At 39.4% G+C, this 24,583-nt stretch overlaps 1 protein-coding gene across 5 annotated transcripts in view; it reads right to left on the bottom strand.

Moving 5' to 3' along the window:
* LAMA4 (laminin subunit alpha 4) overlaps positions 1-24,583 on the bottom strand; it is a 149,172-nt gene that overhangs the window by 41,468 nt on the left and 83,121 nt on the right. For all 5 annotated transcript variants that reach the window (XR_012433362.1, XM_065543230.1, XM_005551624.4 and 2 more), the window contains 6 exons: positions 17,665-17,781; positions 11,138-11,286; positions 7,039-7,180; positions 6,324-6,420; positions 2,636-2,752; positions 303-482 (listed from right to left, as the gene is read on the bottom strand). Coding sequence is in view for 4 of the 5 variants with exons in the window: in XM_065543230.1 (XP_065399302.1) it covers positions 303-482; positions 2,636-2,752; positions 6,324-6,420; positions 7,039-7,180; positions 11,138-11,286; positions 17,665-17,781 (802 nt within the window). In the remaining variant the exon portion in view is untranslated. The remainder of the gene's footprint in view (positions 1-302; positions 483-2,635; positions 2,753-6,323; positions 6,421-7,038; positions 7,181-11,137; positions 11,287-17,664; positions 17,782-24,583) is intronic.

Raw genomic sequence — 24,583 nt, forward strand, 5'->3', positions numbered from 1 at the left:
CCCTAAAGGATAAGTCTTACATTGATACAATTGCTACCATTATTTCATATAGAAAAAATTATAACTCTTTACCAATCTATCTAGTGTTCATTCAAAATATATGTATGTTTCTCATATGTATTCAGACAGGTATAGATAGATAGATAGATGAATAGAGCAAAACCTTTTCTTTTTCTAAGCTAACTTCTATAATTTTCAAATCCAAAACCCAAATGAAGAAAACTGTTTTTTGACAAAAGATGTATAGAGTTTAATGGCCAATTCCTTAATTAGATTCAAATTGTGAAATTGCTAAGTGATACCTGCATCCCTAGCAGAGTCCACTGCAGTGTTGTAAGCAGAAGAGTCAAAATGTTGAAGATTCTGTGACCAGTTGGTTAGATTGTTGGCCATGGGGGCAGTGGCCTGCTGCACCTCCATCGTCGTCCTGTTGGCTTCCTCGGTGATCAGCCTGGACTGCCCCAGGCGCTGCTGGGCATCCCCTTTACACAGAGCATAGGGTCATTCACTTTGCAGAGAAGCCGGACATTTGCTGGGGAACACTAACACCCCTTTAACCCTTCAGTGAAATAGATCTCACATTTTGGGCTCTTAAGCAAAAGTAAGATTTTTAGATAACCATGCGGCCCACTGAAAACATTTCCAAATTAAGAGATAAATTTAAAAAGAAGATTAATTGTATTTCCTGTAACCTGGTGAGAAAGCCATAGAAAATGCATATGAGTTAATATGAGATTTTAACTCATAAGAGGTTCGTGTCTGAAATTAATGGCAAATATCACTTTCTTTTCTGAAAAAGTAGGCTTGTGGAACACTTTTGCCATAAAAATGATGCTATAGAAATTAATTCATAAAGAAAGATGTTTTTAACAGAAAAGAAAGCAAATTTCAAAGAGTTTTATTAGTGAATTCTCATTTTGTTAAAAATTACATCTGTAAAATAACCATAATGTAAATTTACAACAAAATATTTTGTCTAGGGGATGGGATTATAGGTGATTTTCTTCTTTTTTTCTTATCAGAATTTTCTAATATGTCTATAAAAATAGTTTATTATTTTTATAATATTATAGTTCACTTAGGTGATTTTATAACTTCAAATTTTATACATTTGAAGTTATGCCCTAATTTGGTTATTGGATTGGTTATATGCCCTAATTTGGTTATTGGATTTCTTTGGTCCCAATTGTAACATAATTATAACTGTAAAACAATTATAAATTTGAAGTTATACCATCACCTAAATGAATTCTGATTATTTTTGTTATAAAAATGATACTTAATTTAATAATATATAAATAATAAATAATTTATTAAAGTGAGGATGTATTTCATTTAGCCTCACATATTCTGGATTCTGATAAATGCTGGTTTGAATCCTGAATCTGCTTCTTACTGGCTGTGCTTGTTGCAAGTTCCCTAACCTTGATGAACATCAGGGTTCATATCAGCCTGAAGGCAATAGTGGTACTTATCCCCATGACATAAAGTATTAATATGTTTGGCTGTGTTCCCACCCAAATCTCATCCATAATCCCTACGTGTCATGGGAGGGATGGGTGGGAGATAATTGAATCATGGGGGCAGTTTCCCCATATTATTCTTGTGATGGCGAGTTCTCATGAGATCTGTGGTTTTATAAGTGTCTGGCATTTCCCCTTTGCTCAGCAATCATTCTCTCTCCTGCCGCCCTGTAAAGAGGTGCTTTCTGCCATGACCGTAGGTTTTCTGAGGCCTCCCCAGCCATGCAAAACTGTTACTCAATTAAACCTCTTTTCTTGTAAATTACCCAGTGTTGGGTATTTCTTCATAGCAGCGTGAGAACGGACTAATACAGGTATGTTGAACACTTAGGACAGTGCCCAGCTCACACTAAGCATCAATAAACAGTCACTCTGATGATGGTGATGATGAGGCTTCTCCGTGAATGACCACTCACCTGGCCAGAGCTTTGGTGCACTGTAGCACTGTAGCTAGGATTTGCTCATTCTAGTAAAACACGCGTATGCTACACTAGTGTTTTAACTTTCACTGTGCCAAGGAAGGCACATCTGCTTCCAATCGCATCTATCTAAGATACCACTGCAGTCCCAGATTAAGCAAAACATGTGTTTTTGTTTCTCTGTTTGGGCTTGCTGGTCTCCCTGGTCTCTATTTGGTCTCTGTTTGGGCCTGTTGCTTATATGATAAGAATGACTTGACATGTAACAGAGGGAAGCTGTTTACAGCTGGGGCCAAAGAAATCCAATAACCAAATTAGGGCATATTGTTATGAGGAAGGATATTCATAAGAGAGCCATTACCAAACACTATAAACAGCATGATCCCATTAAAAGACACACACACACACACACACACACACACACACACACACACGCACAGAGGAAATGCTGGAAAAAAGGCTCTCAAATCTAAAGATCACCTCTAGGTGGTGTAATTACTGCATTTATATTTATTTTCTTCTTTTTATTTTCTAGAACTTTTTTTTGGTAATGAATATGTTATTCTGTCATCAGAAAACAACATTTATGTATAAAAACATTGACAAATAAAGAATTACCTAATCCTTCCGTGAAGGTTTACCTTACACTCCAGTGAACCAACAGATGAGACTTCAATTCTTTCTTATGCTTACCTCTCTCTGCTGCTTGTAGTTGCTTAACGGCATCACTGAGTCTGGTTTTAAGGGCACTTTTCCTTGCTAGGGCTCCACCCACACGCCTGCTAGTGTCAGCCACTGCCTCATCACTGCCTGTGGAGAAGCAGCAGAAAGAAGTACTAGTGGAGCCAAGATGCCTCAAAAAGGTTTCCATTTCAACAAGGAAACTTCTCATTTGTACGATGCAGTCATCTGCAGTATTTGCAGCATTCTGAATACTCTGAACATAGATCAACAATTCTGGAAAGTAGCATTTAAAATTTGAGGTGCAGAATTGCGGAACACTTGTAATACTGCTTGTGAGTGACTTAGGATGCCATAATGGTTAATTTCTTTAATTGAAACATATAGCCGTGCCGTGACTTATAACACCAACCACACAATTGGTAAAGAGCTGAAAAGAAAAAAATCTCTCTGTCTCTATATATATGATGATGACTGGTTATAAAAATAATCCTTGTTTTCTTATTTGTTTCAATAAAATTTTAATTGCTATATAGCATACATCTAGAAAAAGGCATCCTTTAAAAATGCACAGCTTGACAAATGTTCACAAAATGAACACAAAACATAAACCAGCATCCAAGTCAAGAAAATAGAAACTTATTACCACCTTTTAAGCTCCCTAGAGCCCCTGTGATTACCCGAAGATAATCACTATTTTGAATTCTATCTCCACCTGTTTGTGTCTGTTTTTAAACGTTATTCAAAAGAGAGAATACGGTATTGCAATCTTTTATATCTGTCTTAATTTCCATATAGCGCTATAATAAATCTTGATAATGCAGTTTGTCTTCCAGCTTTGTTTTTATTCTTCAAGATGATCTTGGCTATTCTTGGCTTTCCCCTCTCATTTCCATATAAATTCTAGAATATTCAGTTCAGGTACTTTAATCAATACTGAATTGAATCTGTAGATGAATTTGGGAGAATTGTCATTTTTACAAATTTTAGTCTTCTACTCAATGAATATGGTATTTATCATTTATATATAAATTCTTGTTTAGATCTTCATTTATTTACATCTTTATGTGTAGCAACCTTAGCCTCTTTTGTCAGATTTATTCCTATGTATTTGATGCTATTGTAAACACTGCTATTTTAAAAAGTTAATTTCCCTTTGTTGTGTATAAAATTAAACCAGATTTTTACACATTGAATTGGTAATGTAGCATGTCCTTGTATGGTTTCTAATATTAGTGGAAAAGCATTCAATATTTCCATTTTAATATATTTGCTGAATATTATTTTATTTTTCAGATTATGGAAGCTTCCTTCTATTCCTAGCTTACTGAGAGTCTTTTTTAAAAATAAAAAATGAGTATCAAGTTTGTTAAATAATTTTTCTGCATGTAGTGAGATGACCATATGAATTTATCCTATATCCTATAAATGTGACAAATTACAATTAATGTTTTAAATGTTAAACTATTCTTGAAATCCTAAAACAAACTCAAATTGGACATCAAATTAAACTCAAATTGGTTTATTGTTATCTTCCCCCCCCCCCCAAAGATGTGTATAAGGGGTGGTGGTGTCATGAAGTACAGTTAACCAAATACAAGTACTTCTTGTATTTTTTCTGGGTAGTGTGGAAAATTTGCATTGCACCCTGCCTTCTTCCTCTTTCTAATTTCAATTTCCAAACATTATAATACAAGCAATGTTTTAGCTCTTATTTTTGGGTCTCATGACTGCAAAAACAAAAAAAAAATCCTGCCTGATATACTGAGAAAGAATATATTTAACTCTATATTTGGAGCTCTTGATAAAAAGATGAGGAAGAAAATCTATTTTGGGCTTGATGTTTATAAGAAGAAATGTTTCATAAGAAGTGTGTTCTATTTGGAATTTACTGACTTGCATAAATATTTTTCATTTTGCAAATGAGTTAAGTAGAAGATTCATTTAAATAGCAGCTTCCTGAGATTATATTGATTATCAACTATTTGGTATATATAATGAAAGAGAAAGTTGGGAAGTAAAGATTACTGATCATTAAAGGGAATTTGGAATGAAGAAAAGGTAATCTAAAATTATAACATAATTTAGTAGATGACTATGGTTTAATTTGGAAACCTGAATGTACATCACAAATGTGTGTATTATCAAGGGAAGACAGCCCTGTAAAGTTCTAAGCCACACAGTACTAAGTCCCTATTGTTGTTCCTTTTGCAAATAAATACATGAAGGGATTTAGCCAAACGAGATCATGAAATAGGTGAACAGGTCTGTAAAATATTCAAACAGGCTAATGCAGAGAGATTTATCAGACAGAAAATACGGAACTTTGAAGGGATGTGGGTAGGGGTCGATTAATGGTTAAATTTGAAATAGAAAAGTTGCTTTTATGAAGTTCAATAGCTCAATAATGACAAGACTGAGAGAATATATTACAAGTTATCAAAAAGAATAAAATATTTAAGTCACTGTGTCATGAAGACTGACACATTCTGGTCTTCACAACACAAGAAATAAAAGCAATACATAGATATAGCAACATTTATTTAGAAATATTTTACTGTTAATATTCTAATTCTTCACTACTGATATTCTAATTATTTTCCGTAGAGTATGTTCAGGATAGACTTATACAATAAATTAATTAGACATATAATAATTAGGCTAGAGAAACAATGGCACTTTTTACTGCCTTTGTTTGCCCAGAAGAATAAAATAACAGTTGTTTTATGAGAAATAAATAGTTAAGTATCTGTGTATGAAAAGCAACATGCATTTATCTTCTCTATGTAATGGCTCTTTGCAAAAGAGAAAGAAAATGCATGGTTAAATGAGATTAATTGCTTTAACAAAATTGGGTGAGATTTATAGTTTCAAACTTGGCCTTTGTTTTTAGGTGGTAGTTAGAAGTTTGCTAGATGATGAATTTCCAACCTCATTAGTCAATGTTCGAAAGTCCTTAGGAATTAGTTCATCATCTCTGAGATGAATAATGTTTAGTGAATTTCTTAGTCCATTCAATTGTTTTTAAGAGTAACTCACAAGATTCAAAATTGTCTAATGCGATTTTGCTTTTATTTTTCCTTCCTTCCCTCACCCTTGGATGCGAGCACTTTAGCAGATGCAAACATTGGCCTTTGGAAATCCTTCTTACCACATGGCTGTTAGGTCTGTTCTAAATGCAGTAACCTATGTAGAACACAAACTACAAAAAAAAAAAAAAAAAAAAAAAAAATGCAAATAACCAGATGACTTTGTGGTGCCCTTTTATCCTAATTGACTCACAGTGATGACCCATTCCTTCATGGGAAACATTTTAAAAGGGCTTCGGAATTGTTCAAGGAAGGGGAAATTTTGTGCAATACAGTTTTGGTGTTAAGTGTATTTTATGACATTTCCCCCTAAAGATGGATATTTATGGTAAGTTTCTATTAGTCAGCCTGTTTGATTAGCAGGCATAGCCACAGCATGTGAGATAGCTATATGTTTCCACGTAGTTTACTACGTGGCATTTTTTTTTAAAATCACAATTTAAAGTATCAAATCTTTGCTCTTTTGTAACTAGACTCCGAGCAGGAACTATTGATATGTTATTTAGTTATTATCATTCTTTAATCCTAGATTTGGAAACCTCTGTATACATGTATGAAAGGAGGGAAGCAGCTACACATTAGAAGGGAGATATGAAAGTGAAGATATTTACTAGACTCTGCCTTTGCTTGCAGTTCTCTGGCTTGATTGAGGAGGTTCTCACTTTCATCTTTATGGTAAATGATTTGAGTATCAATCCCACTCACCGCCTACAAAGGAATTGGGAGGAGAGAGTAAAAATGACAGCAGAAGAAATGAACTATTCATAGTTGTAGGATTTAAATGACACAGTTTATCTGCTAAACGCCAAGCAAAATTCATTCAGCTTCATTTTCACAGCTCAAAATTAAGGTCAAATCTGTGACCATGAGAAAGTAATGTGTTTGGCATTTTCAAGGTAATGTGTTTTTTTGGAAAGATTCAGTGAACCTAGAACAAAGCCCTGGCCAAGGCCCCACCAAAGTGCTTGCCACATAGAAGCCACGCAGCAAATAATTTTGAGTTGAAAAAAATCTAAATGAATGCATAAAGTATCTTCTCTATCAGCAAGAACAATTTTAAATACATATTTTTTTTTTTCAGGGACTTTGGCTAAAAAAACAAGCTGTCAAAGGAACTGGCATTTGCTGACTGGATTACAGCACATCTTGAAGAACCTGCAGACTGAAACCTTCACGGCATTCATGAAATGGTCTTTCCTTAGTTCCCCTGACCTTTCCACTCTTTCTGCCATTTGGATTTCACACTGGAAGTTCAAGAGACGACATCAGAAAACAGAAAAGCCAGTGGGAAAGGCAAGGTATAAAGAACTTTAAGGGAGTACTCACATCATAAATTCGGTCAGTGGTGTTCAAAGCAAATTCTGCTGTTTCATTGGCTTCACTAACATAATTAACGATATTTTCATAGACATTTGATGCATCCAAAGCCTTCTGTACCAGCCCGTTCATATCTGAACTGTGTAACTTCCTGTTAATAAACAAACATTATTATTTCTCCCTCTTACCTTCTTGGGGCCATATTTAATGCTTGCTTTTTAAATACTTCTAGGATCACAAATGCTTCCTTCCTCTTATTCAAAGTCACCTAGCGTGGCAAGGTTTTCTTGAGGGTCACACCTCCTCTGCATTCCTCTGTCTTTGCTGAACCCCATTTTGGTTCTATGACGGCTGCCTGTCTGGCAGTAGCAGCAGGAAAAGGGAATGATGATTTAAAAACAGCCTGTGCACCTCTTCTAGCAGGAGTTTGTTTATGTGATAGAGGTCAGGCAGAGGAATGAAGCCATGATGCCGACTACCTAGTGCTTATCCAAATCGGCATTGTTATTTCCTTTCCACAGAGGAAGCCGAGGCTCTAGGAGAGTATGCAGAGCTTGGCCAGGGCACATATTGTCAAGGTTTGTCTCACTCCTGAGGCCTGGTTGCATCCTGGGCCTCAGGAGTGAGACAGCCCCAGCCCTTCCTCAGCACACAGCCCCACCTAAGCCCACCCTCACCCCTGCCCTTTCACACCATAGTCTCTGCCTTTGCCCCTCTCTGGCCTGTGTAAGGTTCATCCAATATTTACTGAGTACTCATCACACAGGGTACTTGCACATTTGCACACAGGGGCTAATAATGTGAGATATAACAGGAATAAAATATGGAAATACATGGCATCTGGTAATCATCAGGGTTTATTATTATACCTACACTATTTCCTGAATTGGGATTTTAAAACTACGTGTACCCACATAATTTATTTTATTGACAAATACTTCTACTGCCTCTGTAATATAAACTCTAATCTCCACTTTCACAGTTCATCTAAATCCTTTGTCTTAATTTTATTCAGTCTTAAATCCGCCAATTCCTTATTTTTTTTCTCAGTCCCAAACATCGATGATTAGTATCATCACCTCATTTGTCGGTAACCTCCAGAAGGTCCTCTGTGACCCTCGTATGTGACATTGCAGATCCCACACTGGCTCCTGTCTTCAAACCGCCTGACCTGTTGAGCTCGGTAATTGTTCCTCAATCTCCTACATCCAGTTCCAGTCCCTGTGTGCTCCCTCAGAGCGACTTTCTCTATATTTCTTTGGCTACTTTCCTCTCTGTTAACCAAGTCTATCATCATTCTACCTCCTCTACAGAAGGGCTGATTCATTCATTAGGCACAGCGGTTTCATTTTAATTTTTTTTCATCAGAAGAAAAAAATGAAGCTAACAATAATAATGGTATTAATCTTTATACCAATGCAGACATGAAATAAAGGTTTTAATGTTTTTATGGAGAAAAGAACCCACCAAGGCAAAAGTGCCTAGGGCCTATAGAAGTCACGGGGCTCTGCTCCACAGAGGCGAGTCTGATCTAAATACTCAATACCTCAATTTGATTCTTCTCTCTTTTCCCCAGCCATCCCATTACTGGGTATATACCCAAAGGATTATAAATCATGCTGCTATAAAGACACATGCACACGTATGTTTATTGCGGCACTATTCACAATAGCAAAGACTTGGAATCAACCCAAATGTCCATCAGTGACAGACTGGATTAAGAAAATGTGGCACATATACACCATGGAATACTATGCAGCCATAAAAAAGAATGAGTTTGTGTCCTTTGTAGGGACATGGATGCAGCTGGAAACCATCATTCTCAGCAAACTATCACAAGAACACAAAACCAAACACCACATGTTCTCACTCATAGATGGGAACTGAACAATGAGATCACTTGGACTCGGGAAGGGGAACATCACACACCGGGGCCTATCATGGGGAGGGGGGAGGGGGGAGGGATTGCATTGGGAGTTATACCTGATGTAAATGACGAGTTGATGGGTGCTGACGAGTTGATGGTTGCAGCACACCAACATGGCACAAGTATACATATGTAACAAACCTGCACGTTATGCACATGTACCCTAGAACTCAAAGTATAATAATAAAATAAAATAAAAAAAAAGAAAATTTGACAAAAATGTCACCAAAGCAAAAAAAAAAAAAAAAAAAAAAAATACTCAATACCTGTTCCTCCCCACAACCCCTTCTGAGAAAACGGCTCAGAGAGCAAAATCTGGGGAAGGCAGACAAGAAAACATTTTTTTTAAAAAGGGACAAAATACAAATATTTATTAATATTTTAAAATGTTGCTGGCAAGAGTGGTAAGATATACCAAAGAGCATGAAACAAAGCCTTTATTACTTTGCTTTTGTTACTAGGCACAGAACAAGTACTACCTCAATATTCAAATTAAACATGTGCTATTGAAATGGAAGCTTCTTTTTTTTTTTTTTTTTGAGACGGAGTCTCGCTCTGTCCCAGGCTGGAGTGCAGTGGCGCGATCTCGGCTCACTGCAAGCTCCGCCTCCCGGGTTCACGCCATTCTCCTGCCTCAGCCTCCCGAGTAGCTGGGACTACAGGCGCCCGCCACCACGCCCGGCTAGTTTTTTGTATTTTTTAGTAGAGACGGGGTTTCACCGTGTTAGCCAGGATGGTCTCGATCTCCTGACCTCGTGATCTGCCCGTCTCGGCCTCCCAAAGTGCTGGGATTACAGGCTTGAGCCACCGCGCCCAGCCTGAAATGGAAGCTTCTGAATGAATTTTGTTTATCTTTGTTCGAGCACAGCACGTAAATCACTGTGTACACCAGACAGATGTGGAAGGATATTCACATTTTGAATGAAGATGTCTCTAAGTTGAAATACTTTCATGAATATATAGTCAGAAATATTCTAAATACAAAAGGACTTGAGGGTGATTGATATTTTGGATCACGTTTCATGTAAAGCATGTAGTAACTGTCTTAGAATCATGCTGGAACGCTGTTTGTTGCAGAGTGGCATTATACATAGAAGTTGTATTTTGGAATCCCAATGAATGGGATGTAGCTACAAAATGACAAAAGAATACTGAAGAGAGCCATAAGATGGATCTCAAAAACAACATTCTGCTAATATAGTATATTATCAAAATAGTGTTTTTTCTAAGCTCTATTTTATTGCCTTCGTCAAAAGCTTATTTTCTAGAGCCATGATACCGAGCGGGATACAGCACTGTCTCACCCACTGACACACCAAGATTTTATATTACCTCTCTCTTTCTTTTTTTCTCTCTTCATAGGAGATTTGGAAGAGTGTTTGAACATTTTGGCAATCAAGAATAAGAAGGTGATTTATGGTTTGAACAGAAGTTAATCTTGGTTCTTATTTTATTCATGACCTTTACTGGTCCTTTTTTTCTAGTCTTTCTCTATAATGATCTCATTATTTACCTATTATTTCAGGGTCATGAATTCAATTCTGATCTTTCAGTACTTTTCAGTTAACATTAATTGAGTGTCCAAGAGGTGTGTGACTCTCTTCTAGGTGCTGGGAGGAAAATTGCCAGTTGATTTTCTCTTAACAGGTGTTGAAATCAAATAGTTCCTGCTAGGTGCTGTAGAGTATTTATCAGAAGTCAGTTATATTGCCAATTCCCGACCAGCTTTACTTAAGACACTTGGGTGTGGAAAGATAATGCTGTCTATGAAATAAATAGGTGATGTTAGAATTAGACCTTCTAAAGGGATCTGATTTATTTGATAATGTTTTATACAGCATTTATGGCCCTAACCAAAATGTCTTTGGTCATCCTACCAGTAATTGTGGAACAGACACCCTCTTCTTCCCAGAACACGGCCTTTAATATGACAGATTTTTTTAAAACAAAAAAGACCAGCTCCCCCAAACAATTGCAATGAACAATGATGGACTCGCAGATGGACCAACCAACCAACCAACCAACCAACCAACCAACCAACCAACATATCAACACATAAGCATATCCAACCTTAACCAACCTGGTAAAACTGTATTCCAGTAGCTCTGGCATATGGAATTGAATAGTAATATTTTATTCACCCCATGATAGATATTTACATTTCTGAAACCAGGATATTACCTGCTCAGTTCATTAGCTTCTTGTTGAAGTTCCTGTGCATGGTCAATAGCTTCTTGGACTAAATCATGGCTGAGGTTACTTAGGTTAGATAGTTTTACTTGTAGTTCATTTTTAGCTCCATCTATTTCTGCATAAATCCCTGACGCATTCTAAAGAAAAAAATTTTAATAAATAGATTGAATTTAGAAGAACTTAAAACATTTTTCCTAGGCACCAAAAGATAATCTCTATTCTTTCTTATTATGAAGATCAGTAAATTTCAGTGCAGGACCACATAAGTCTAAAATACTCTAAGTAGATATCTATTTATCCTGCACTGCCAGCTCTTTCTTCTGTATTTATTGCTTCCTTAGCATTTACAACCCAGAAATCTCTGCCGTTTGAGATCTAAAAACGAAACTAAACTAAAACCTTCAAGTATCCACACATGTCCCTAATGTTACTACAATACTTTTCTCCTCTCTTCGTAGCAAAGTATTTCAAAAAATGGAAGTTGCTTATATATGTTGTCTCTATTTTCTCTCACTTTATATTCCCCATTTTGACCTATTCCTGTCTGATATCTACTCCATTACTCTACCAAGAGAAGTTAACTTAATGACATCGAAGTTACTGAATCTAATGGACATCATTCAGTTCTCATTTGACCTTTCAGCTACCTTTCAGGTGGTTGACTACTTCCTGAAACTCACCTTGTAACCCAGACTCTCTTGGTTTTTAATCCAACCACAGACCTACGATTTTGCTTAAAGATCGTGAAACTGTGTAGACAGATATTCCTGCAAACCCATGACTTTCAGCCTTGGCTGGCCCCTCAATGCTGCAAAGAGATTTGTTCTCCTAGTCACCCAAAGAGTGATTCTAAACATTGTCATTCTTCCTAAGCCAACACTTCCTTCACCCACCTCCATCTGATTCTAAACAGATCACTTTATTTTCTTTTTTCTTTGGAGGCCATAAACTGTTAGTGGGGGACACTCTTCCACACTTCTGATGTCTCCTCTATATGCAGGGAGCCCAGTGAGTGAAACTCCAGACCTCTCTGCCCTTTTCCTCACTCTACTCCTGTGAGAGGGGAATGGTTGATTTGATGGGTAAATTTGGGAAGAATAACTCTATAGGTTCTGCTCAACTCCACCCTTCTTCGTCTTGGGAGCAAGCTGCCAGCAGAAAGCCTGAATTTTCCTGTGTTCCTCCATATGAAAGCTATTTTGAGCAGAACCCCCATCTAAGCCTCACAGTGTTGCCTGTCTGGGTAGGTAGAGCTGCCTAATACTGGGACTGAATGTCAGCTACCCCACTTGGCTAAGAGACCTAAAGCCATGCCTGCTGCTTAGTAGCTTCAGAAATAAGGCAACATCCTTGGTCTCTGTATTTACTATTTTATTTATGTTTCAACCTGTTTAGAACTTGGGTTCTGGATAGGGGCTCTATTTATTGGTAACTCCCTCAGAGACTCCAAAACTAATGAACTGGTATTTCCCCAACTTTTTGCAACCGGCCCCCAGCCCTTCCCCACAAACTCTATAGATGTATTTATAGCTACACCTACACATAAATTTCTCTCCAATTTTAAGAGGAAACGTGTTCATTTTCTGTATAAAGCATGCTGCCCCATTGTCTTGGTAACCCCGTTATTCATTCTTGCTTCCCAGCTACTGACTCTTCTCAGCTATAAACATGCTCAAGTATCTCCCATCAAAAAACAAACAAACAAACAAACAAACAAACAAACAAACAACCTTATTCTTTCACTTTAGGCTCCCTTCTAGCTTTTTCTCTTGCTTTGACACAGTGCACTTTACAGAAATGATTCTTGCCAAGATCACCAACACCTGGCCCCAAATTGCCAGATCCACTTGACATTTTCCCATCTTCATTTACTGGATCTATCTGTGGTTTGCTACAGTGTTGGTCACTGTCTTCGCTTAAAAGTCTTTTCTTTTCCTAGCTTCTGTGACTATGTTCTCTCCTGGGTCTCCTCTTTCCCTGACCAGGAAAGAGACCATGAAAGTTGGCATTTGAATCCCAGCCCTTTCCTCTCCCCTGAGTGATCTCGCTTCCTTCCCTGAGCGCAGTCTTTGAGTATTCTAATCCATTCTCTACCATCTTACAGGAAAGGTACTCTTCCTATTAAGAAACTTTGACCTGTCCCTTGTCAGAATCAGCCAGTGGCTTTGCAGGAATGAGTCCAATTTCTAAGCATGACATCATCAACTGACCACTCTTCTCTCACCAATTTTATCAATTCTCACGAACCCCAACCCACTATATCCCATAGTCTAATCTTGACCAACTGATTGTTGTTTTAATGCTCCATAATTTTTTCCGGTCTCTTACCTTTGCACATATTTTCCATTTCTGGAATTATTTTCTTTTATTTTCTGTCTAATCTACCTGGAAAACTCTGCTCCTTTCAAATTCAGCTCAAATATCACTTCCTTTTTGAGGTCATCCCTAACCCCCTCAGGATGAGTTAAGCGTTGCCATGTGTTTTTATTATTCATTCGTGTGTCACATGATTGTAATCATTTTAAGTGGTTATTTAACTCATCACATCATACAATCCTAGGAGGCAGGAACTGAGTTTAGCTTATTTTTGTAATCCCAGAATGTAGCACAAAGGGTTCATAGTACAAAAGATTTACTTTTGTGGAGGCAGTATTAAACCTCTAGCCATTTTGGTTGGTCATCTAGGGAACAATACTTTGAAAAAAAAAATGTTTTTTATTGTATAAGTGGAAAATAGACCATGGACCTACCACTTTTACTCATTCATTCAATCAACAAATATTCCCCGTGTGCCCATTGTGGACCAGGCACTCTTTTGGGAGGTAGAATACTTTCGAACACAGTCTCCCCTTTTAAGGAATTTACAGTCTAGTGAGAGAGATACAGATAATACACAAGTGATCAAATAAGCAAACAAGCTAATTTCAGGGAGTAAAAGACATTTTGAATAACATACGACGGGTGGGGTGGGATGAGGAGTGAGTGGGGTAAGGGGTTCATTTGGATGGAAGGGTCATAAGGACACCAGCCGTTTGAAGATCTGAGGACAGCAGGTGCAGAGATCCCGAGGCAGGAAATAAGTATGGTATGTCTGAAAAATAGGAGTTTGTTGGGCTGGAGTGCAGTGAGTGAGAAGAGAGTTGGGTATGTGGTCAGAGAAGTGGGTCTGAGCTGGGTCATGTAGGGTCTCATGTGCCAGGACAAAATGAGCTTGTTTCTTACTTTAAGTGCCACTGGGGAGTGTATATAGTAGAAATAACGTTGGTTATGTTTTTAAAGGATTGTTCTGCTGCTGCATAGAGAGGTGGTCTTGAAGGACAAGAGTGGAGACAACTGGATCAGCTAGGAGGCTCTGGTGGCAATTTAAACTGCAGATGAGGTAACTTGGACCAAAGAGCAGCAGTGGAGTCAAGGAAAGTGCTCAGAAATCAAGATTCAAGGCCTGGTGTGGTGGCTCACGCCTGTAATCCCAGCACTCTGGGAAGCCAAGATAGGTGGATCATCTGAGGTCAGGGGTTCGAGACCAGCCTGGCCAACACAGTGAAAACCCATCTCTACTAAAAATGCCAAAAATTAGCTGGGCATGGTGGTGGATGTCTGTAATCCCAGCTACTTGGGAGGCTGAGGCAGGAGAATTGCTTGAACTTAAGAGGCAGAGTTTGCAGTGAGCCAAGATCACTCCATTGCACTCCAGCCTGGACAACAAGGACGAAGCCACATCTCAAAAAAAAAAAAAAAGAAAAGAAAAAAGAAAAAGAAAGAAAGAAATCAAGATTCATTTTAGAGATAAGGAGAAAGAAGGAAGCAGTAGTGACTCTGGAGTTTTGATCTGAGCAATTGGGTTGCGCCATTTATTGAGATGGGGAAGACTGGGGAAGGAGTGGGTTTTATTTAAGACATGTCAAGTTTGATATGTCTATTATTAATACACGGTAGATGAGATTGTGACTTTATTACAATCATACTGAGTTCTGACTTGAAAATGTCAAGTAAGCACTTGGATATAGGAGTTTGGAACTCTGTGGGGTGTCATAGCTGGAGGTATAATTGTGTAATCATCGGTGTGCAATTGTTCTTTAAAGCCAAGGGGGTCAATGAGATCAGCTAGGGAGAGAGTGTAGTTAGAAAAGAAGGCCTAGGACCAAGCACAGAGCCATTCATTATCCAGAGCAGAGATCAACATGGCCCAGTGTCAAGTGCAGCTCAAATCTTTTTTTTCCTTTCTTTTTCTTTCTTTCTTTTTTTTTTTTTTTTTTTGAGACAGGGTTTCACCTTGTCACCCAGGCTGGAGTGCAGAAACGCCATCATGGTTCAGAAACGCCATCATGGTTCACTGCAGCCTCCACTTCTTGGGCTCAGGTGATCCTCCCATCTCAGCCTCCTGAGCAGCTGGGACTGCAGGCATGCATCACCATGCCTAGCTAATTAAATTTTTTTTTTTTTTTGTAGAGATGGGGGTCTCACTGTGTTGTCCAGGCTGGTCTTTAATTCCTGGGTTCAAGCACTGTCCCCAACCTTGGCCTCCCAGAGTACTGGGATTAGAGGCGTGAGCCACTGCACCCAACCGAAGCCTGTTTTTATATAGCCCTGAGCTGAGAATATATCTTACATATTTAAGCGGTTGTAAAAAAAAAAATAAAAACAAACAAAACCCAGAAAAAAATAAGAGACAGTGGTTGTACGTGGCCTGCAGAGCCTAAAATATTGACCACTTAGAGGGTGTGCAGAGGCGAAGTAAGCAAAGGGGGCTGGGAAGAAACCGCCAGCCAGGGGAGAAGCTGTGAGCGGGTACCACAGCAGCCAGGACAAGGGCACCACCTGGTGTTTAGAGGAGGGAGGACTGAGAAAGCCTGGGAGAGACAGGCGACCCTGGTTTTGGCTACAGGTGGGTCACTGGTGATCTGGACAGGAATAGTCTCAGTGAAGGGGATGGAACCCACTTCAGAAATGGCCGAGTATAGGGGACAGTGGGAGTCTGGGAGGTAGAAACAGCAATGGTAAGTCACTGTTGAAACATTTTACTGTGAAGCTGAGCAGAGTGGTAGGACAGAAGTTAGAGGGGATGCAAGCTTTATAAAATATATATATTTTTTTACAGGGCTTTTTTCTTTTGGATATTTAAAAGATAGGAGACAGTACAGCATGTTTGTATGCTGATGGTAGTGATTTAGTAAAGAATGAGAAACTGGGTGATCCAGAAGAAAGAGGGTATAACTTGAGGAGTGAAACCCTGCAACCTGTTTTCAAGGTGAGGAAGGATGGGGTTTGGGGCACAGGAAGGGGCCGGGCAGGAGAAGGAATGCTTACAATGGAGGGGAGGCAGAGGTGTGGGTGCAAATGCAGGCAGGCCAGCGGATTTGGGGAGGAAAGATCAAGGGAGTTCTTTTCTGTTTGTCTCTGATTTTTCAGAAAGCAGGAAGCCAAGTCACCAGGCAGAACTGATAGCAGGCGAAGTGGGTTCCCACCAGTTGCATGCAGTTGCTCTGGTATGGCCATGGTGCTGGGGATGAGTCAGTAATCTCAGGTAGGCACAACAGACGAACAGACAGATACGGTAGTTAAGGGTATTTTGAAAGAATGATTATGTTGGTAATTTGAGTTGCTTAAGGAGGGAAGAAAGCACATGAGAGGGGTAGGGTAAGAAAGGCAGGGAGGTCTCCACGTGGCCAGAGAATTACTGGAGTGGGCATTCTAAAGTAAGTGAGATAGGAGATGTGCTCTGGGAGGGAGATGCTTGAAACTAGGGTTTGGGAGGAGGTACTGTTACTGAGGACAAGACCTGGGTATGGCCACAGGTGGGATAAGAGAGGTGGACTGGAGGATAAGCTTGCTGGAGAGGACAAGTTCAAGGAGCTGGAGGTCAGAGAGTTGATGACTTCATCCATATGGATTTTGCTGTCACCAAGGAGAGTGATGGGGGTCAGGTTGGAGAGAAAGACAGAGAGTTCGGTGTTGAAATAGTCAAAGGATGAGATGACAATCAAATGGCCTGAAAGTGATATCTTTCAAAAGGTAATAAAAATGAGCTGAGAGTTATTTCATGAGAGTTCAGTTCACTGCATTTTATTGGAAATTTTCTACTTTTACAAAATGTGATTTTTATTGATTTTGAAAACCAGATTTATTAAACACAACTTTATGAGTAAAGAGCAAGTAGGATGGATCGAGAGCAGCACTTTCAGTAGAACTCTCTGCAAGAAGTTCCACTATATTCAGTGGCGCAATGCCTGTTTCTGCACATGCTTGTGCCACTGAATGTAGTAGCTGCTAGCTCTGTGGCTAATGTGACTCAAGAACTAAAATTTTAATTTTATTTAATTTTAAGCAATTTAAATTTAAGTAGTCATATGTGGCTAGTGACTGTTGTACAGTGCAAGAAACTAAAACATTCAGTCATCTGATCTTTATAATGCCTGCTCACCTGATAGATCTGAATTTATTATTATTGTGTGACCCTGAGCTGCTGTTGCAACCTGCTGGAAATACAAACCTGAACAAATCACGTGCGTCCTTACCTTTATTATATCATCAAGTTCTGAAAGAGTGAGGCGAGGTGTTGTCAGAGAGTCCGCAGATGTGTTCAGAGACGTGTTCACCGCTTCCATTTGTTCCCTCACTCTTTCCTGTTGTTTCTGCAGGAACGAAGAGTAAGGGAGAGTGAAATGAATACATCTTTAGGGAAAGCATCGGGGAGAGCATTAAATACCAACTTGCTCTCTTTGGACTCAGACCAATCTGGGTTCCTATCCCAGCTCCATCCTTGCTGTGTGCCTTTGGGGCACGCTACCTGTTTGATGCTGTTTTCTCATTTATAATATGGAGACAACAACAGTAAGAATCTTGGGAGATTAGATGCATGGAGGATTATTATAACACTGTCATTTCAAAGAGAGCTAGCGCATTAGAGAGGGCATTTGACTCTTTTTCCCAGAATATAAAGGACTATGGAGACAGGATTGAACACAGGCTCTACATTTGCAGTGATTGGAATATGAATTAGTTCTAAAAGCATTTATCATGTGCCAGCTCTGGGCCTGACACAAACAGCACATTTGGACAGGAACAGAGAATATACGAAAATAATCTTAATGTCCTTTTAAAAATTAAAAGTGGCCCTACTATTAAAGCATCAAATTGTAATCTTGCTTCATACCACTCAGAGCTCTTTATTGTAAATGCTCAGATGTTTTGAGAAGGGAAAGTAAATATTAATACACGTCTTGATGAGTACTTTAATTTCTACCTTCACTTTTAGGTTCTAGAAGCAGGGACACTGATTCTGAAGAAATATTATGGAGCTTCCAGTGAGTTTAGCGTTTGAAAGAAACATAGAAAGAAACTTTAGGAGGGAAAAGTAAAAGACTCATTTTACAAGTTGAGTGAAAAATGAGTTGAAGTTACCTTAGAAACAGTGACTTAAGTTAGAGTTGAAATATACATTATGGTGAAATCTAGGATATCATAGAAATAATTATAGAAGCCTAGATAGAGAAGGAAATACTTTAAAACTTTTTAAGTTCATCTTGATGTCCTTTCTTACTCCCTGCAGCCTTTCCTGACTTCGTGAAAAGGAAGAATGGAACCCATCTTCTCCAAATATGTTGCTATGGGGTAGATGTAGATCTAGAGACAGAAAAGAATCACATTTGAACATCCTCTTAATGCAAGAACATTTTAAAAGAATCAATTTCCCCTGAATATCCATCAAGCCTAATACAGTGTGACTATCTGAGATCAATTATTCTTATCTTTACAAAGACTGGGAGTTATACAGCTGTGGACAAAAGCAATATTGTAAAATGTGTGTATTAAAGTATGTAAAAGAAGGGAGTTGAAAAAAGGTTGGTATTATTTACCTCTTACAGAACTGTTTTCCTTTTACAGTGTTCTTTACCCCTTCTGTAAGTTCTCTCTGAGTGACTGCGGGAGAACACTACTAACATCCTGAAGTCAGAGACAAACTTCAAAACTGTGTGCTAATAGCACTGTATATAAGCTTATTTGCAGTAGATGAAAAACAATATGCTTCAAGTTAATGAATTTCTCCCATTGACCATATATAGCATTAGACAGAAATGAATAAAATTAGCTTTGAAACAAATAAAGGTATTTCCACAGAAAAGTGGTCAGCTTGAACAAAGTAAAATGTTGAAAACTGATAACTATGAAAATGACGTAATTGTCACTATTCAGTATGCTTCACTGTGCATATCACATATGCAAAATATAGAAAAAGTTCCATGGTCAAAAAAAAAAAAATCACCAAAAACCAAAAAACAAAAAGAAAAAACAGTCCCGGGAAGCTAAAGCTTCAGTATATAATTAATAATCCCCAAACAGTGCTTTTGAAGGAGTAGTTTACTTACTTGTAAAATATACTATCTCATGTTCATCTGATAAGATTTTAATCATTCTGTTACCCTTTGGGGTTAGAAGTAAGATGACAAAATAATGTAATTGCTAGTTGTATGGCTACTATTGGCACACGTCAAAATGATTAAGCTCTGTGGGTACTTTTTTGGTTTTGTATGAGAACTGAAATTTGGGGGTTATTCTTTTCTAGCCCATGCTATAGGTGTAATAGTGAAATGTAAAATTAAAACACTAAATTTGGGCCGGATGTGGTGGCGCACGCCTGTAATCCCAGTTACTCGGGAGGCTGAGGCCACAGAATTGCTTGAACCCAGGAGGCAGAGGTTGTGGTGAGCTAAGATTGTGACACTGTACTCCAGCCTGGGTGACAGAGTAAGACTGTGTCTCAAAACATCAACAACAACAACAACAAACCCACTGAAGTTTGTTTTCTAAAACACAGAGTCAAATTCCAGTAAGGTCAGATCCATTCAAATCTCTTTGTCGTAAGAAAGACTACAAATAAAACATTGGATTTTAAATTTTGTTGGAAAGAATTAAAAGTTCATGATATTTAAATATGCAAAAGTTTGCAAAAGAATGGTAAAAGTAGGGTTTAGTAATTTAGAAGTCCAAGTTAATACGAAATAAATAAGAGTATTTGTAATCATGAAGAACCAGCGTACATAAATCAAATCTGTATTACTTGAGAGTGCTACAAGCATTTGTCCATCCATCTGTTCATCAACAAATGTAGCAAATGCAAGTTATCGTGTTTGGTGCTAGGAAGATATAATTTGTGTGAGGCAGGAGTGCCACCCTTGGATGCTCACAGTCTAGGGGTATTAGACTAGATGCATACCATCACACACACACACACACACACACACACACACACACACACACACAGAGTTATGCATTGAGCAATTAAAAGTGACTCCTAGACAGGAACATAGAAGAATATATGCTGAATGTGATGAAGCCTGGTGATCATTCCAGTGGTACAACCAATGACTGCACCAGTAGAGAGGAAGGAGGAACTCCTTCTGGCAGCTAGAGTTCTTTTTTTTTTGAGGTGGAGTTTCACTCTGTCAATCAGGCTAGAGTGCAATGGCACGATCTCAGCCCACTGCAACCTCTGCCTCCTGGGTTCAAGTAATTCTCCTGTCTCAGCCTCCCAAATAACTGAGACTAGAGGTGCCCGCCACCATGCCCGGCTAATTTTTGTATTCTTGGTAGAGGCAGGGTTTCACCATGTTGACCAGGCTGATCTCGAACTCCTGACCTCAGGTGATCCACCTGTCTTGGCCTCCCAAAGTGCAGGGATTACAGGCGTGAGCCACCGAGCCAGCATTCTTAATCTGGGGTTAAGGTAGACTACCTGAACTTGCCTGTCAGTCTTATACGTGTGAACAAGTGCACATTTTTCTCATGGCAGGGATATGTGCGTGTGTGCGTGTGTGTCTGTGTGTGTCTGTGCACGCACATGTTCCATAGTTTTCACTGAATTCTCAAAAAGATATAAGACTGCAGCAATGTAGGAACCACTGGACTCGAGTGAGTAGGTGAGGCACTCTACGGAGAGAGACACTTAACCTGGCTAGACAGAATTACTCATGGATGAGAGAGATGAGCGAAGGAGATACCATGAGCAAAAGCAATAAGAAGAAAATGTGCATGGTCTCCAGTGGCTAAGAGGCAGAGTCTGTAGGAAAGTCAAGAAATACCACTGGAGCAGTAGGTGGACTCAGACCATGGGTGGCTAAGAATTTACCTTTCTTTTTTTTTTTTTTTTTTGAGACGGAGTCTTGCTCTGTCACCCAGGCTGGAGTGCAGTGGCCGGATCTCAGCTCACTGCAAGCTCCGCCTCCCGGGTTTACGCCATTCTCCTGCCTCAGCCTCCCGAGTAGCTGGGACTACAGGGGCCCGCCACCTCGCCCGGCTATTTTTTTTGTATTTTTTAGTAGAGACGGGGTTTCACCGTGTTAGCCGGGATCGTCTCTCGATCTCCTGACCTCGTGATCCGCCCGTCTCGGCCTCCCAAAGTGCTGGGATTACAGGCTTGAGCCACCGCGCCCGGCAAGAATTTACCTTTCTTAAGTAGGAAGCCACTGAAGGCATTTGATGAAGGTTGATTATATAGTTTCTATATATTTAGAGGGATACCTTGAAATCGAATCTGGCAGTAATCTCAAGGGGAGAGAAGCCAGGAGCCTAGGCAGGGGGCAGACCAAAATATATACAAGTGAGACACAAAGGACTGGAGAAATCACTGCTCACAGAACCCCAGAGCAGGAGGGGCTGACTTAGAGCCTGGGGACTTGGAGGGGAGAGAACCCTGGACAAGAATGAGAAAGAATAAGAAAATAGGAAGAGAAATGGGAGGAAAAAAGGTTTGATTTTCAGCAGGTAATAGCAAGGCTAATCCATGTGGCTATTCCCGCAAACAGACACAAATATGAAAGTTGTCCTGTGGGGCTCAGTTTTGAATAAGGATGCAGATCCACAGATAAATCCCTTTTAAGGACTGAAGCAGTGAGATTGGGTGAAGTCACTGAGGGCGGAGATGGGGGCAAAAGGGGTGCAACTGTGGCTAATGCCAGATCCAAAGGTCAGGAAGAGGAAGGAGAACCGAGAGGGAGCAGGACTTTCAAATTCCTCAACGCTATGCTGTTCCCTTCCTGAAATCTTGCTCATGCTGTTCATTTGTACGCAGTAGAAGGGTCTGTTTGGTAAAGTGAAAATGAGCACTACCATTTGTCTGAATCAAAAATGCCAAATTTTTGGTAGCCACATGCATGAAGTTTAAAAACAAACTGTGTAAGTTTATTTAAAACCTATTTTGGCAATCATTCACTTTTAGAACTCAAGTCTCTTCATATAGGCAACACTGTCCTCCTGCTTGTTACATTTACAAAGTCCACTGTGCCCTGCACACACCCTGACATTTACCAACCACCAGCAAATCAGCTAGTTTGTGCTTATGCAGACACTTTGGTTCTCAGTTCACTGACTGTGTGCTACCCTTCCTGATTATAAAATTTACAAAGGACTTTGGAGATAAGATCTATTCCTTAAAATAAATCAAAAGAGAACCGAACATGTTAACACACAAAATACGTGTTCTCTAGCACAAAGCTATGTAGAAGACAAAGCACTTGGCTGAGATCGAGAACTCACAATCTAAAATGAGAACCAAATACAGTTTACTACTATCGGTAGTATTAATAATAGGTCTTGCTTTTTTCTCAGCAGTAAACATCACTCCCTGTGGCTAAGGGCACAGCTGTAGTCTGGCTGGGGTCTCCTGCAGGCCAGTGCTTGCCCTTGTCCTACCAGGACCGGTCTGGGTTGGCAGGTCCACTTCTCATTTCAGGGCTTGCAGGACTGAACATAGTTCTGGGTCTTCATTGGTGAACCCTGGGAATTGTTGCATGAGGTTGCAGTGTTGTTTCCGTCTCACTTAAATGCTCTAAATTTTCTCTTGGGAATAGAATAGCGTTATCCTGCAGGCTTCGGGTATGGGCTTAAATCTTTCAGGATGGGAAGAATCACTCATTATTTATATTACTTAGCACTGAAAATGCATCTTCAATAAACTTGGGCACAGTCTGACAAAACTACAGGATCCTCAAATTGGAAAGTCCTTAAGGTTTTCATTACATCAACACATTTTTTACTGAGTTGTTACTTTGTGTCAGGCATTGTGCTAAATGCTCCATGATTCAAAGACAAAGGAGACACGATTCCTTATTTTTTGGAGCCCTGAGTTCAATGGGGAAGACAGATTCATTAGCAAATGATCACAATTCAGAAACAGAGCTGTGCAAAACATGTGATGGGATTGGAGTATAGGTTGGGTCTTCTGGAGAAAGTGGTGCCTGAGGTAAGACTTAAAGGATGAGTGAGGTTAGCCAGATGAGTCGAAAAGAAAAAGTGGTCTCCATTCCAGGCAAGTGGGATTACTGGTAGTGTGATATTGCCTGAACAGAATGTGTGAGGCAGAGAATAAGAGGTGAGGCTGAGGAGGCTGGTAGGGTCAAATCAGAGGGAGTCCCGAATGCCATGTGAAAGAGCATAGGCTATCCTATAGGATAGTGTCTTTCAGAGGTTAACAATGAATTATACGTTGCAACCTGGTACACATATGTAAGGCAGAACTGCGAGGAAACCATACCTTGCTATATGTGTCACACTTTGATATTTTCTATTCCCTTGATTTCATTTTCTTTTATCTATCTCTTAAAAAAAAAAAACTGCTGGTTACAACCCATGAAACTTATTCTGTAACCCGCGAAATGACTCACAAGTTGCAGTGTCAAAAGCACTGTTAGAAGTGATGAGGAGAAATGAAAGGATGGATGGGCACACGTAGTTGCGGTCAGACTGTGACGAAGGTGAGCCGCTCTGGCAGGGTGGAGAGGATGGCTTGGAAGGAAGCAAGGATGGAGGAGAGAGAAGGGGAGACTGTTTTGGTAGAGAAACAACGAAAGTCAGAGCTAGAGAAGTTGTAGAGGAATGGAAAAGAAAGAAGAGAGCTAAAACCTGTCACATAGTAAACCTGGGAGGAACCTGTGGTTGACTGGATGTGGAGGAGGGAAAGGGGGACACTTCAAGGGTAAGGCGAGTCCCAGCGACTACCTTGAAACAATAAGATAATCATGCATTCATTTAACAACAAAAATGCTATCCCAACCGTATTATTCTAAAAAATACTGGCTAGGGATTTGCTCGCATTAGCAAATAGTGCTGATGAGTGTAATTCACTTTTATTTAAGAAATTTTACAAGGATTCTTACTAAGGGGCAATGATGACTGAAAATCGGGCTAGAGAGCCTAGTTGAAGTGGCTTTTGCCGACCACAACAATACATAACTGAATTCATGAATTTGCTCATAATTGGTTTGTATTTGTTCACAGTATTCTTTTCTCCCTAATCTTTTAAAGTATGTTTGAACATGCATGTGTCATCCTATCAAAAGATGACCCCTCTTGATGCTGGTGGCTGTGAATACACGCATTGCTTGAAGCAGACACGTGACCGCTACCAGTTCTCAGCTCTGTAGGTGTGGGCATGCACCA

This window comes from Macaca fascicularis, chromosome 4 (assembly GCF_037993035.2).
Source record: "Macaca fascicularis isolate 582-1 chromosome 4, T2T-MFA8v1.1".
Classification (NCBI taxonomy): domain Eukaryota; kingdom Metazoa; phylum Chordata; class Mammalia; order Primates; family Cercopithecidae; genus Macaca; species Macaca fascicularis.